The 16,447-nt window shown below is 44.8% G+C and overlaps 1 protein-coding gene across 2 annotated transcripts in view; it reads right to left on the minus strand.

The window, feature by feature from the left end:
• LOC146678433 (b(0,+)-type amino acid transporter 1-like) overlaps positions 1-16,447 on the minus strand; it is a 42,245-nt gene that overhangs the window by 18,382 nt on the left and 7,416 nt on the right. For both annotated transcript variants that reach the window (XM_085390979.1, XM_085390899.1), the window contains exons 3-6: positions 11,512-11,659; positions 10,261-10,503; positions 6,189-6,314; positions 5,976-6,075 (exon numbers count right to left, since the gene is read on the minus strand). In XM_085390979.1, coding sequence (XP_085247105.1) covers positions 5,976-6,075; positions 6,189-6,314; positions 10,261-10,503; positions 11,512-11,659 — 617 coding nt within the window. The remainder of the gene's footprint in view (positions 1-5,975; positions 6,076-6,188; positions 6,315-10,260; positions 10,504-11,511; positions 11,660-16,447) is intronic.

The raw sequence follows: 16,447 nt of genomic DNA on the forward strand, positions 1-16,447 counted from the left end.
TGAGTATCACTACAAAGGTTAACTCAGTGGTCCTAATGCTACAGTTTGATATCAGCAAACACCGAGCGCATACATTGATAGGACACCACAGCCATGCTATCATTCAAACACTGATAACAGCATAAATCGAATTAAATCGGGGCTTGATGAGACCTGAGTATCACTAGAAATATTATAAACAGTCGTCTCTGTACCACAGTTTGCTTTCAGTAAACACCGACAGCATTCACTGTTAGCATAGCACATCCATGTTAGCAGTGTATAAATGGATGGTTTAGCATATATTAGCACAGGTATCAATAAAGGACTACCGTATTAAACACTTTTACTAACCTCAGGCAGACGGACAGGCGCTCTGCAGGTGGGATTGAGCTCCTGTAATTGGTGTCTAGGCGGGCGATTCTGGGACCGACGCGGGACAGCAGGTCCTCAAACTGGCAGAGTGAATGACGGTGATAGCGCTGGAATCGGCCGTCATCCAGGCGCAGCTCCTGGAGCAAGTGGTGAAACTCACCAAACTGCTCACACCTCTGGAGGACCTGATGGACCCAGGTACGGCGAGGATGTCCTTTACGCCGCTACTCTGCTCTCCACAGTAAATAGAGAAGGGAGACTCTCTCTTCAAGCGCTAGCTCGACAGCTGCCATCTTGCAAAGATACCGGTCTGGCAAAACTTCCTCCCACATCCCTCCCACATTTCCGGTTCACGCGCGTTAAAATATGATATTTTGGGGCGCGATGGATTTTTCTTGGACACGTGTAGAGGTGCGAATGTGCACGCGTCAAGTTAGGGGCGTTTGGGGCTTTTTTCTCGCGCCCATCACATTCGGTGTGAACACACCGTTATTCACTATAAACAGAGTGTACTGCTAAGATTAATGGTCCTTTTTTCATTTTGGTATATTTTATCCAAGCCATCCTTAAATATGGGTTACACTAACACCTCCCTTCCTGAGTCTGCTCTGCTCACCAACGAGCTACTTAAAGTAGGCCCCTGTGCTTTCATAGCAAGTAAGGATATTTTAGAGGAGGAGGGTCATGACGTAAAGTATAAAAGGACTGAGTGTGGGATGATGTGTGATCATGTTTTGCCTGCTGCTCCTATTTTCAATTAACTTAAAACTGAAAATGCTGATCATGAGCTCACGTTGAAACTTAAAGATGACAACATGGATTCAAATCAGGGTAACACGAACTGTGAAATGTCCCAACCTGAATTCTGTTTTCCTCACAATCGTGAACAGGGTGTTTTTGGACTGTTTACCTCCAGCACTGCCACCTCCAATCAGAAGATTGAGGCTGAGACCAGGGGATACAATTCTACTGTTAATGAACATGTGGTGTCCCCTCACGGAGTTAACTTGACACAATTCTCCTGTGTTTCTGTGAGCACATTATTAGACAAGGTTTTGAGTTCCAAGGATAATGTTACCACCAGCACACAGCCTAAAATGTCACCTGTCTCAGCTAAGGGTGCTAGCACAGCATTATCTGTACCCATTTCTCCATACACTCTACATAACACCCTTGAGTTACAGTCCACCTCAAGCATGGTTCCAAGTCAATGTACCATTACCACTATCATGCTGGTCAGTTCTCATCAACCAGATTCATACCTGAATATTTCATGTTTGCCCAGGAGCTTATCCATGAAGGTTTAAGTCATGTTTTTGTGGGTAATATTGTAATCCTTGTTTTCCCTGTGGCTGACCCAGCTTATCTGGGCCATAAAGATAAGTCATTGATTGAGACTGAAAGGAGGAATGTAGAAACAGGGCTTTCTGTTTTAGAGCCTATTATGACAGCCAACATGAGTCTTGAAGTGAATGAGCTGGTCCCTGCCTCAGGACATCTAACACCTGTTTGCTTCTGGCCTGATAACTGTAAGATGTCATGTGAATGCAGCCAGCATCTCTCTTCGTCAGCTGGGGGGCCCGAGGAGTCCGTCCAGCCTCAGCTTCTGCTTCGCCTGGTCCATAAAAATGAAAAATCACCATCGGCCCACTGGGCAAATGCCCCAATGGCCAGTCCAGCTATGCGGTCAGCTAGTGGGTAACAGGCATCTCCGAAAACATTAGAGCACTTATGCAAATATGTGATGTCTTGATAAATCAAGCAGATATTTCAAGTTTACACAGCACTATTCTTGCCTGAAAATATCGTAAAAGTTTATTTTGTGACCCAGAAAGAGTAATATTTCAAACTCCGCCACTCTGTGTTCCTCTGCCACTGCCTTGTTTGAGTTTTGGACGTAATGGATTCTGGGATATTGCATTTCGTCATTTTGAGCTGATTGGAGACCAAAACAGACTTGCATCCAAGACTGTGATTGGCTAGTTTTGTGGCACAAATATAATGGTGTACAGAAAGAGTTGAGCGCGCACGGGCAGAAAAGTTGAAAGAGCAAGCAACACATTGAGGGCAAGCGCAAATGCAAAAACTGAGCAAGAGGGGCTGCTATTGTGTGTGCGTATGGATAATAGCAAACACTGAAATACATTTTTTTGCACGCAGCAATGAATTTTGTTCACTCAAATTTAGCTTTTCTTCACTCAAAATAAATTTCTCCTCAAAATGCGACACTTGCACCTGCAAAGTTTTTTTTACGTGCGCTCAGAATACTGGCACAAAAATAACGCCATAGTTATGTGTCTGTGAGCGCCAGGGGGGGAGAAAAAGTAGAGTGGAAAAGTACGAGCTGTCACCGAGCAGAAGTGGGAGATGGAAGCATGTAAATATAATAATAACCACTGCAGCCAAAAAGAGTGCCTGACAAGCCCAGTTGTAAGTAAGCTATTAAGACTCGACTGTACACTGTGTTCGTGTTTTCCTCCAAACCAATAAGTTCCTTAGGAGCAGCCTTTCAACACCTCTCTCTGTCTCTCGCTAGCAAAGTTGACAACAAAGTAAAGCTAGTTTTCAGCTACGAGCCCGTATTAGCCAGAGGTCCCTTTACTATGGTTTGGAGCCGCGGACCTGTTTTATATACGCGCGGAATAGTTTTATATACGAGATGACTGTAAAAAGTGCAGCTATACCTAATGTCCACCTACTGTTACTCATTTTATATTAAGATTTAAAAATCTAGTTGCTATTGGCATGGCGAGTAACCTTCAGTAATAAATCACACAGCAATAGTACATTCATGTAGTTGTACAAAAGCATGGTAATATATTAAGTAATCCAAAGTATTCAGAATATGTTACTCTCATTGAGTAACGTAACGGAATACGTTACAAAGTACATTTTGGGGCATGTATTCAGTAATCTGTAGTGGAATACATTTTAAAAGTAATCTTCCCAACACTGAGGAGGTAAGATAGTAAAGATAGAAGTTAGTAAAGATACTGGAGAAACAACTTTACTATTTGTCAATTTCAGAAGAGTTATAAGCCATGTATACATTTTAAAGCAAGCAAGCAATTTGAAATTCATGAATCTATAGTAGGAAACATTCTTTTTTTTTTTTTTTTTTTTTTTTTTTAAATGACATCAGAAACAGCAGTATGCGACATTACGTGATGGCAGAGCTTCAGTTCATCCTTTGTCATTTTTTTTTTTTTTTTTTTTTTTAAATAAATAGGACAGGGGGAATGAATGAGAGAAAGAGGGGGAGTGAAAGAAAGAAAACCAAAGGGGAGAAGAGACGGTGAGAAGGGGGGGGAAGAGAGAGAGAAAAAAAAAAAAAAGAACTCCTGGGTCACCTGTATGGAGAAAAAAAAACAAACAAACAAAAAAAACAAACAGAGGAGACAGCAAACAACAAAGAGCAACATAATAATAGAGAAAACAAAGCACCATCACAATAAACTAGCTAGCCATAGATATCAATATTTACTAAATAATAAACGATATTGTGCAGCACGCAAGATAGACAGCGCACAGTGTGCTTTGAGGTAGCAGCCAAGAAAGCTTTAGTCCGCGTCTGTGAATACCCATGTGTGCATACCTGTGTGGATCAGCATGCTTGCATTCCAAAGGTTTCTCCATGTAATGATCTGCTAGGGAGTGTGGGGGGGCCACAGCCCCGTCCTCCAGGGTGTGAAGCGGGTATGGAGGAGATCAAAACTCCAGATATCCAGAGGCCCCCAGAACACAAGAGACCATGGAAGACCAACAGAGGGGCAGCCGCGCCACTATTCCAGTAAGAGCTGAGGAGAGTCCCAGATGAGGGCTCGCCCAGCAGCCGCGGAGCAGAAGTCAGGGGGAGTTGCAGTGACGCGCCCGTGAGCTCCGCCGGCCCCCAGCTGCGCCTGAGTGACCGAGCCCCAGGCCGAGAGGCCGGGGGCACCCCACCTCCAAAGGGGGCCCGAGCGAGCCCCAGGCCCCAGGCCCCGACAAGCGGCCGCCAAGGAGTGAGCCGGTGTGTACCCGGACGCCCACCCCCAGACACAAAGAACCACCAACACACCGACACCTGAGGGAGTCCGCCACCGGCAGGGGAAGTGGTGGTGGGTGGAGATAGGCCTCCAAACCTTGGAGGGCCTGAGATGTCCCCAGAGAGGTGGCGTCTGATACCCAACCTGACATATAGACACAGACATACAGGCACACACAGACACAAACATCCATTCCCACCCTCATGCTCTCATATGCACTCACTCCACACTCAACCAACGTGGAGACAGACATAAAGAGACGCTGTACACACAATCACACTCCCCAAGCGTACTCTACAAACCGGGTCTAGGTACCCTTGCCCCTGGAGGGGGGAATTGCACCCAGACCCAGGTGGTGTTACCCTTTTCCCTGCGGTGGGGAGAGGCAGACCACCCCGACTCCGCAGCAGCAGGGAGGCCCCACACCCCAGACCGCAGTAGGAAACATTCAAGACAAGTGCCAATATTCCCAGGATTACAGAAGTTGCCAAAAACCGAAGAGTTACATTTCAGTCTCTACAGGCCTTAGTTAGCATGTTCAATGTTAAAGTTGATGACAGTACAAATAGAAAAATACTGAACAAGTATGGCTTTGCTTGGAAGGGTTGCCAGAAAAATATCTCAGTTCTCTAATAAAATATGGTAGCAAGATTTGCAAATACATCTGAAAAAAACCCAAGATTCCTGGAAGTATATTCTTTTCAAAGATGAGACCAAAGTGGAGAATATTTGGCAAAAACAAAAGAAATTATATCAGCACAAACACCTCATACCAACTGCCAAGCAAGGTGGTAGAGCGTTAATGATTTGTGCTCGTTTTACAGAACCTGGGCACCTTGCAGTCATTGAGTTGACCATTAACTCCTCTATATACCAAAGCATTCTAGAATCAAATATGAGACCATTTATCCAACAGTTAAAATTGGCCAAATTGGATCATGCAAGAGAGCAGTGACCCTAACCACACCAGCAAAACTACAAGAGAATGAGTGAAAAATACAAATAAAAAATATAGGTATATCAGTCACTCAGTCAAAATTCAGCCCTTTCTAGCTGAAAAGCTGTGGTAGGAGTCGTGCATAAACAAATGCCCAAAACCTCACTGAACTGAACAGTATTGCAAAAGCAGTGGGCCAGAAATCCTCTATAATGATGAAGGAAACTGAGAGTCATAGAAGAAATGACTAAGTTAATTTATTGCTGCCAAAAGGGGTTGAATCATGGAGTGTATTCCAATTTTCATACACTGTTCCTGCATTTTGATATAACTATTTCATTAACTAATTAATTACATATAATATGTTGTGTGTGTGTGTGTGTGGGGGGGGGGGGGGGGGGGGGTGTATATCTGCTTACTAAAAATATTTTAGTGTAATTTGTTGAATGCTGCCTGATCTGGATACATCAGTAAGGTTATTTGAGATAAAATGCAAGCAGTTTGAAGTATGTCATTTTTAAAAACAAAGCTGTAAAACAGTTTTGTTCTTTTCTTTTCTGAATGCTGAGGATGGTGCCCCTTATTTGAATTCAGAAGAGCAGTACTCATCATATTATCACATATAGCCTGAGAAAGTATGAAACCAAGTAAATAATTACCATCCATCATAAGCCCAAAGCCCATTATAAAATGCAAGTCCAATTGCTCCAAAAGATGTTGCAGTGCCATCAAAAGCATTTGAAAAATTCTCTGTTTTTCCTAGACACAAATACATAATATACAATAATGTTAATGGTTATACATTGGTTAACATTTATTAACACAAACATTTAAAGACAGAGTTGTATGTATAGATCTATAAGAAGACTGACCTTGTGCCAACAGAACGATTCCTGCTCCAACTATGACAAGAATGATTATAAGTTTGGCTGCAGTAAAGAAGTTCTGCACATAACTTGCCAGTTTGACACTCAAACAGTTGATGGATGTGATGATCACTGCAAAAAAACAGAAAATGTAATCATATATTTTCCCACCTATACATTTATAATTAAACACATTTTTCGAAGAAGACTTGGTATTAGGGGGTTAGTTTATCTGATAATTCTAAATTGACCAAAGGTGTGAATGTGAGTGCAAATGCACGTGGAGCAAGCAGCAGCAACTGTAGAGACTTCAGGACCAGACTGAGTATTGACATAGGTGTTGGAGAGGTTGTTGAGGGTCACTTTGTTGCTGCCCAATCATCTACTGGCGGTGACGATATACTGGATGGGAGAGGGTGATGACCCTCGGGTCTTCCAAGCCACGCTGGAGGCATAACAGTGGCCTCCTGCAGAGTGAGCATCGTGACTACTGCCTCCGCTCTCTGGAAAGGATCAAATGAGCCTGCCGCTGGCCTTACGATAGAGCTTCAACGACATCTGCTGGGCCATCATGGATAACTTGGGCCTCTCCCCGGAAGACCATCATGAACGGTTTCGGGACAGTCAGATGAAGGTAGTGGAACAACTGTTCATGTGGTCCTGGAAACTGAATGACACAGCAGTGAGGTGGCTGTAGCCCAGGCCGTCAGAGGGAAACCACCATGAACTGGTGGTTCTGCAGCAGTTCATTGAAGGGCTGCCCAGGGAAATGGCACGATGGGTCTGCTCCCATCGGTCAGCAAGCTTGGAAGCTGCGGTCACACTTGCGGAGGACCACCTGGCTGCGCAGACCAAGGGAGCAGAGAGCCACAGCCAGCCAGTTACCAGACCACAGCTCATGCAAGCACTCAGACAGAGGCTCCCCGACCCCTCCCCAGTGGAGCGGTCGCTGATGCTTCATGCAACAAACCAATTTTTACCTGGTCTGCTTGCCCAGGCCCTGGAGTGCTGGAAGGAGTGCGCCCGGGATCTGAAACGGGAGTGTCTGTTGAGGTGTTTCGCATACCCGGGGCTCCAAACCCCTCCCCTGGTCAAAGAGGGACATACAGCATTCCAGTAAGGTGTCAAGGGGGTATACGCTAGGTTTTGGTGGACATGGATAGTACACAGACCCTGGTCCACTAAACCCTGGTGGCGAATCCACTCTGCCTTCAATAATGCCCCATGGCGAATGGGCTACTAGTGAAGGCGGAGTGGATGAGGTGAACTGTGGTCATGGGGATCTTCGCAAGTTTCCCATTGTACCGCTGCATATAAAATTTAAAGGAAAAATGCATACAGTTAAGGCTGCAGATAACTCACGCCTATCGCATCCCCTATTTCTGGGAACAATTTGCCAGGGATGCAATACGAATGGCTATCCGGTGGATGGTCTACTCTGGGTATTACCTCCTGGAATGCTTATCTGTTTCAGGTCATCTCCTGAGTCGGGATCACCAAAGATTACTGACTGATCAGGGCACATCATTCATGTCTCACACACTTAAGGAGTTGTAGGAATTGTTGGGCATTAAATCTGTTCAGACCTGCGTCTACCACCCTCAAACTGACGGGTTGGTGGAGTAACTGAATAAGACTAAGTTCATTCACGAGGATGAATGCAGTTGTGGTCATTGGTTAGACCCTTTGTTATTTGCAGTGAGGAAGGCTCCCCAGGGCTCCACAGGACTTTCAGCCTTTGAGCTACTCCTCGGCAGAAAGCCACGGGGGATGTTGCACCTGATTAAAGAAAACTGATAGAAAGGTCCAAGCCAAAAATGAGATTCAATGCATCCTGGACCTGAGAGCAAAGCTGCACACTTTGAGGAGGTTATCAGGGGAAAATATACTCCAGATCCGGGAACGTCAACACCGCTGACTCAGGCAATTTTCACCAGGAGACAAAGTGCTTTTATTACTTCCTTCTTTAAGCTTAATGTTACTCAACAAGTGACAAGGACACGATGATTACGGGACATTAACTGTGAGGTGGTGCGGTCGGGGAAGAGCCACACAAATATGTCATCTCAACATTGTGCAAGCATGAAGAGAGGTGGAAACCGACTTTCTGGTGAGCCTGGTTAAGAAAAGGCTCAGATGTTGTTTGCAGATGTGTTTGCCCCCTGTCCGGCTGTATGAACCTCTCATAGAGCACCATTTTGAAACTCAGCCTGGTGTGACGGTGCGTTCACAGCCATACAGGTTACCTGAACATAAAACACACCCGAACATAAAAATGGGGATAATAGAAGAGTCACACACTACGTGGTGTAGCCCCATAGTTCTTGTGGTGAAAAAAGATGGGTCTGTATTGTACTGCAAAGTGAATGAAGTGTCATGATGTGATGCCTACCCCATGCCCCAGGACAACGAGGCTCTGGACCAGTCAGGCACAGCTGAATTTTTCATGCCACTGGATTTAACCAAGGGCTACTGGCAAATTCCCTTGTCTGCAGAGTCCAAGAAAAAAATGTCCTTCTCCACTCCGTAAGGATTGTACCAATTTGTAACACTTCCGTTTGACTTGTTCAGTGCCACAGCCACCTTCCAGTGCCTCATAGACCAGGTGTAGCGTCCACACGCTTCATATCCTGCTGCCTACCTGGAAGATGTTATCATCCATAGTCATGCTTGTGCATGTGCAATGGGTGGCTGGGATCCTGGAGTCCCTGAGGCAGCTGGGCTCACATCCAACCTGAAGAAGTGTGCAGTTGAACAGAGGGAGGTCCAGTATTTGGGGTACCACTTTGGGGGCGGACAGGTGCACCCAAAGATGGAGAAAACAGCATCCATCACAGCCTGCCCGTGTCCCAAGACCAAGAAGGAGGTGAGGCGGTTCTTGGGGCTGGTCGTGTACTACCACAGGTTCATGCCCGGAAGGGTGAACCAGATCTGGTCCAGTGGATGGAGTGGTGTCAGGCGGCATTTGTGTAGGTGAAGAAGCTCTTCTGTGGGGAGGTCCCCACACCTAACTTTTTTCCTCCCTTTTTGTCCTGCAAACAGACACCTCGAATGGAGGGCTGGCCGTTTTGTCCCTGCAGGTAAGGGGGGTAAAGTGACCGATCTTGTACATCAGCCAGAAGCTGACAGAGTGAGAAGGAGCTGGTGACAGGAGAGTGGAGTTAGCTGGAAAGTGCTTACCCCGAAACACTGTGGAAGCGTAACAAACAAAAGAAACTGTGGGATTATAATATTATTTTATGCCATGTTATACCCCTAATTAAAGATTGTGAATTATTATGTAGTTTTAGTTTGCATTATTCTCCTGAATTAGAAGAAGGTGATAACTATTGCATTTGTTAAACTGATTTGCATTACATTAGACTGCTGATTTATTGTGAATGAATGATATTGTTTTATGATGCATTATACTGCTGAGTTATAAGAAATACTGTTCGCAGAAAGTCATCGCCTTATTTGTCTGATTAGAAGAGAACAGAACATACTGGAGTTTTCTGCCCCATCTCAGCAGGAGCAGATAAACAGGGAGCCAAGGTCGTAGCTTAGGCGCTGTGTGAGAGAAAGAATGTGAATGTTTAGGCTTTTATGATTAGGTGGGGGCCACTAGAGGCTATAAGAGTTTGATCAATGCTCCACCATTTTGAGATCTGATGCTGTCTGCGTACGGTGTCCATCTCCCACGCGTGTGATCATTAAAATCATCGTTTGACTCAACCCGGCCGGACCAGTGTTGTTATTTTGGTTTTTCCTCTTGTATCCATCCCCAATATTTGAATCCGTAACAAAACCCATAGCAAGAATACTGTGTGGTCTGAGTTGTGTGTAGGCATCACAGTTGGCTTTAATTATTTTAATTTCAATAAAAGTATTTTTTTTTACATCTGCAAATTGGAGAGTGACATCGTTCTGGACACCTTACAAAGTAAGGCACACATTAGCTTGAAATGGCTAATGTGGCCTGAAAACCGATTGTCTTCACAATCACTTTGTGGTTTCCATTATAAAGTATAGTCATGTATGAGCTTCTAAAGTGACTCTGTACTTGTGTATAGTTTATTGCTGTTAAGCATGAACTTACATATAGCCGCTGCTGCTAGACACTTGGTGACAATTAGAGGTGGAGAGCAGCCAGGGTAGAAAGGAGTAGAGGCATATTCTGCAAAGCTCAGTGTGATGATAGCAAAGGATGAAGGCTTTAACACCATAATAGTTGTCCAGGAGTAAAGGTAGGCAACAATAGAGCCAAAAGCCTCCATGAAATAGGGGTACTCGCCGCCTGATTTGGTGATCATGGTTCCAAGTTCAGCATAACACAGTGCTCCTATACAGCCACACACAAAAACACAAAAACACAGAAAGGAAAGTTGTAAAACAACACAGAAGAAGGGACTTTCAAAACTTTGTATGAGTTCATGTATTCAAAGCAGTGGTAAGAAACCTTGCATGTCTGTGACACTCATATATCCTTGGCACACTCAATCGCTGTCATTATATCTCCCTTGCTATGTCTGTTTTAGTTTAAGTGCTTCTTTACATATAGATGAACTGTTGGATTTTCCAGACCAGCAGGTTAAGGGAAGTTGTTTATGGGGTCACACTCTGACCCTTTGATCTCACACACACACACACACACACACACACACACACACACACACACACACACACACACACACACACACACACACACACACACACACACACACACACACTTCACCAGTGTGCCACCCAATTTCTGGGCTTTCAAGTTAGGTTGACCAGAAAGTATATCTTCAGATCCATATAATTAGATTCAGGAAATCCAGATTAGATGGAACCCATTTTATATAAAACTCTGTCAAACTACAATAATCAAAATCTAAATACAACATAACTGAAATACAAACTAAAGCCATACTAAATAGCGTGTGCTAGTATAAACAGTACAAAACAAAAATTTAACTGACTTAGATCAGACATCTTTTGTTATTTTTTCCCCATTTAATTGTTTTCTCACATCAAACAGTTCACAGTGTCTGAGTGATAAAACAACGATGTTCTTTACGCTTTTCGGGAACATCTCCTTTGTATCTGTGAGCTTAATTAATCTGAAGACTAATGTGCACTAAAAATCCTCACAATAACGATTTTGACTTCAACAGCCAGTAAAAACATCTTCCACAATGAAAAATTATATTCCTGGCAGAAAACAAAAGGTGATACTGTGTGAGCTTGTTCCTATTCTGACCATCATTATTTGTCTACATGACTTGAAAAGAATATTAGATTCCTGATATAGCAACAGAACTGGTTGCCGAATACAATGAAATATGAGTTAAAATGTTGGTCTCACCAAGAGTAGATAACACGCCGCAAGCAGTCCAGATTAGGAGGCAAGGTCCCACAGCTCCCGAGTACAGCAAAACAGACTTTGGGGAAATGAAAATGCCTGAGCCAATCATAGTCCCCACAATGAGACAAATGCCACTCAGCAGACCAACCTAAGCAAGCACATGGAAAATAAAAAATATTAATGTGTTTTTTCAGTTATTTAATGTCAGTAACTGTTTTCAGGAAACTATCATTCCCATGTGTTCTATAACATCATAATTATATTATAAAATAATAATTTTTTTAGCAACACCGTTTAATGCGTGGCTGTGCTTCAGCTCTTGGGATCTGAAATAATAGTGGAAATAGTTGATGCACCATTTCCGTGTCATATTTTGATTTTAAGTTGGTTGACAGCAGCAGTTAAACTCCAGAACTGGTTGAATCAGACATCATTACGTTGCCACGCTGAGTGAGGCAGAGTAAGCTGCTAAAGACTAAATTAAAGATGAAGAAGTCCCTTATCATTAAAGGCAAAATCCTCACATCTGCTGTGACAAAACAAATTTCCCACGTGTGGGACTAATAAAGGTTATCTTATCTTATCTTATCTCACAACATGTGAAAACAAACATCAATGCCACTTTTATAGGTAATTTCATTTTTTAGTCACCATAAGTATATCAGGCAAGAGATAAGGGTAAGAATGCACTAAATGGTAAATGGCCTGTATTTATATAGTGCTTTACTAGTCCCTAAGGACCCCAAAGCGCTTTTCACATCCAGTCATCCACCCATTCACACACACATTCACACACTAAACTCGTACTTTGTCTAAATCACTGCAAAAGTGTTCCAGATCTTTCTGTGGATCTCATACAGCCTTACCCAGTCATGAAAAAAAAAAACCCAGAGAGGCTTGTCATCTCTATACCTGTTTAGAAATTTCCCAAGTATCCTTGAGAGGAGTAAAGAGCTGGTTTAATGTTCCTCAACCAGAGTGAAACCACATTTTTCATTCTGAATCTTGGGTCCTGGTTGGTGTGTTGCCGGGGTTGTGGGCGGGTCGGTGCATGGGGGCCCAGCCCTGGCGCAGGGTGCCGCCGGTGCGTCGAGCCACCTGGGGGGCTCTTCAACTGGTGGGGGAGATTGTCACATCTTGCAGGAGCTTTCCGCTCTTCAGGAACTCTCTCTGCAGGAGGGGGAGATACAGGAGAGGTGGAGGAAGATCTCAGCCTGGGCATCTATTGTCTTATGAGTGGATGGTGGTGTGGGTGCAGTTTTCTCTGTGGTGGGGTTGGGTGGACTGTCCTGGGCTCTGTGGGGCCGGGGGGCGCTGCTGCACTGGGCCCCGGTCTGGATGGGCCTGGGCCCCCTTTCCCTGGCGGGTCGCGGAGTATGGGGGTGCCTACTGGGGTCAGCGGGGGAGCTGGCCCCAGGGAGGGGTTACCTGCCCCTCCCTTCCTTCCCTCCCCATCTCCAGCTGCCTCCCTCTTCCCGCTCCACCACAACCACCCACACATGCAGGGCCTTGGAGTAGGGGTATGTCACCAGGGTGCAGAGGAGGCTACCCCCCCCCCCCCCCCTGTCCCCTTCTGGCTGCCTCTGCCTCAATTTTATCCCACAACTTAGACATTCACATTACTCACACTCTCATTACACATACATATAGGATCTTGGGGGTGGGCACGATACACGGAATCCAAATTACCATCAGGGTGTACACCTCACCCCTGGCGTCGTTGCCCACCTCTCAATTTTAAATACACGTAGACATTGAGGGCTAGCAGGAGGGACTATGCGCTTACCTGCTGCTCTCTGGCAGGTAGCTCCATGCCCTCCTGGGTTTTAAATGCACCTTAGAACACACATGCATCAACACTACAATGAGCGGGTGGAGGGAGGTTTGGAGTCTTCTCTCACCCCCATTCTCTGCGGCCTGCTGGAGCGGGGGGGCTAGGAGGAGGAGTTGGCCGTCCGACTGCGGTCTGGAGTGTGGGGCCTCCCTGCTGCTGCGGAGTCGGGGCGGTCTGCCTCCCCCCACCGCAGGGAAAAGGGTAACACCACCTGGGTCTGGGTGCAGTTCCCCCTCCAGGAGCAAGGGTACCTAGACCCGGTTCGTAGAGTACGCTTGGGGAGTGTGATTGTGTGTACAGCGTCTCTTTATGTCTGTCTCCACGTTGGTTGAGTGTGGAGTAAGTGCATATGAGAGCATGAGGGTGGGAATGGATGTTTGTATCTGTGTGTGCCTGTATGTCTGTGTCTATATGTCAGGTTGGGTGTCAGACGCCACCTCTCTGGGGACATCTCAGGCCCTCCAAGGTTTGGACGCCTATCTCCCCCCACCACCACTTCCCCTGCCAGTGGCGGACTCCCTCAGGTGTCGGTGCATTGGTGGTTCTTTGTGTCTGGGGGTGGGCGTCCGGGTACACACCGGCTCACTCCTTGGCGGCCGCTTATCGGGGCCTGGAGCCTGGGGCTCGCTCGGGCCACTTCGGAGGTGGGGTGCCCTCGGGCCTCTCGGCCTGGGGCTCGGTCACTCAGGCACAGCTGGCTGCCGGCGGAGCTCACGGGCACGTCACTGCAACCCCCCCTGGCTTCTGCTCCGCGGCTGCTGAGTGAGCCCTCATCTGGGACTCTCCTCAGCTCTTTCTGGGACAGTGGCGCGGCTGCCCCTCTGTTGGTCTTCCTTGGTCTCTTGTGTTCTGAGGGCCTCTGGATGTCTGGAGTTTTGATCTCCTTCATACCTGCTTCATGCCCTGGAGGACGGGGCTGTGGCCCCCCCACACCCTCTAGCAGATCATTACATGAAGGACCCTTTTAAAAAAACAAGCGCGTCCATGCTCACAGGTGTACACACTAGAGATGGCACGATACCACTTTTTTATGTCCAATACCGATACCGATATCATAAATTTGGATATCTGCCGATACCGATATGAATCCGATATAATGTTTTTTAATCAACAAAACTGTTTTTTTTTTAAATATCTTGCTGCATTTTGTATAAGTTCATACTCAAGTTTAAAACAACAACTACACTAAAGCTATTCTGTTATACCTATATGCAAAAAAAAAATATTTCATAGTTCAGCAATACTGATCAATCTAATAAACTTAAACCTACACCATCCTCCCTATTCTGGTATTTTAAAGAGTACTTAGCGTAAATATTAAGCAACCTAACTAATAGGGTTCCAACTCCCAGCAACAACAAAAATAAATAAATAAAAAATAGGGAACCACCCCTCACACTCCACCTCATGATGCTTAATCAACGTAATCAACCTTAATTTGATGCAGTGTGAAAAAAAAATGCACAGAAATCAATTATTTTTCAAGAAATATTAAATAGATTCAACATCTTTCTTCAACAAAATTGCAGACTGCACAGATGGTACCTTCCCAAAGGAAAAAGTACTATAGCTTACTAGGGTATATATATTAGACTTAATAGTCACTATATACAGTAATTGACTTCTATTCATTTTACATCAAATTAAAACTTTGGGTGTAAGATTCGGATAATTATTTATTAAAAGCTAGACATTTTAAATGAGAATAAGAAAGAAAAGTATGTCTTTGTGCCCCCTTTTCCCTGTTAATGCCCTATCGGCCCCCCTGGCTAAACTTTGCTAGATCCGCCCCTGCACAGTTACCAGCCGTCAGCTACGTAGAAAAAGATCCTCGAGTAGAAAGTAATATTAAATACATTCTAACAACAGCTGATCAAGCTTAAACGTGCTGCTGTTGTTCAGCCGCTGGTTTCCTCTTTCTGGTGCAAAGTGGGCCAAAAACAAACAAGAGAGACGGACTCGCGACAGAAAAGCCGATCAGCTGATCGTTAAGCAGTTTCATGATTGAAGTAGCAGCGAGAAGAGGCAGTCGTTCCATATATCGTTTGTTAAGCTTAACGCAGGAGTGCTTTACAAACATTCAGAGATGGACTTACACACTTGCTTTACTTCTCTCGGGGATAACTTTGTCGGAGATGAAATGCCGGGTTGCTAGCGAAGCTCCACATGCTATCCAGACCACCGACAGGTCCCGCATGCCACAGCCGCTCTATCACGTGATGCATACTGCTCCAACGTGCTAACGTTCTGAGGTGAGTTACGGCGTGTTGCAAGTTTTGTGAGGTGCTTTCGTGATATTTAATGGATCGGATTACATTTTTTATTTTTTTCCGATATCCGATCCAGTAATTTAGGTCAGTATCGGACCGATACCGATACGTAATATCGGATCGGTCCATCTCTAGTACACACGGGTGATCACACCCACAAACTACACCCTTTTTGGCTCCTACCTCAAAGCACACTGTGTTCTGTTGATCTTATGTGCTGCACAATAATGTTTAATATTTTGTATTTACTGTCATATTCCCATATATCATTGTGATGTTGTTTATTCTGTTACTCTTGTTCTCTTCTGCTTGTTTTCTTTTTTCTTTCTCAACAGGTGATCCAGGTGATCGATATATGCATTTTCTTTTTCTTTTTTTTTCCTGCTTATTCTGTTGGTTTTTGTCTTTTGCCCTTCTCCCCCGTCCCTCTTCTCAGCTGTTTCCCTTTCCCTCTTTCTTTCTCCCCTTCTTTCCCCCAGTCAAGTCTGTCCCGTATTCAGCAAGTGAAAATAAAATAAACAATAAAAGGTGAATCAAATGGACCATTATGGCAAGGCTGGGATGGTCAATTTGGTAAAGTAAATCCGTTGGGCATCTTTCTTTGCCTTTAGACAATAATTCTGATGGCAAAAGAGCCAAACGGGACAGGCAAAAAAATAAATAAATAAATAAATAAATAAAATAATAGTGGAAATAGTTGATGCACCATTTCCGTGTCATATTTTGATTTTAAGTTGGTTGACAGCAGCAGTTAACAAACTCAAGAACTGGTTGAATCAGATATCATTACATTGCCACGCTGAGTGAGGCAGAGTAAGCTGCTAAAGACTAA

The sequence above is a fragment of the Rhamphochromis longiceps genome, linkage group LG1 (assembly GCF_057381845.1).
Source record: "Rhamphochromis longiceps isolate RC_006_pf linkage group LG1, R_longiceps_female_GT1.1, whole genome shotgun sequence".
NCBI classification, from domain to species: domain Eukaryota; kingdom Metazoa; phylum Chordata; class Actinopteri; order Cichliformes; family Cichlidae; genus Rhamphochromis; species Rhamphochromis longiceps.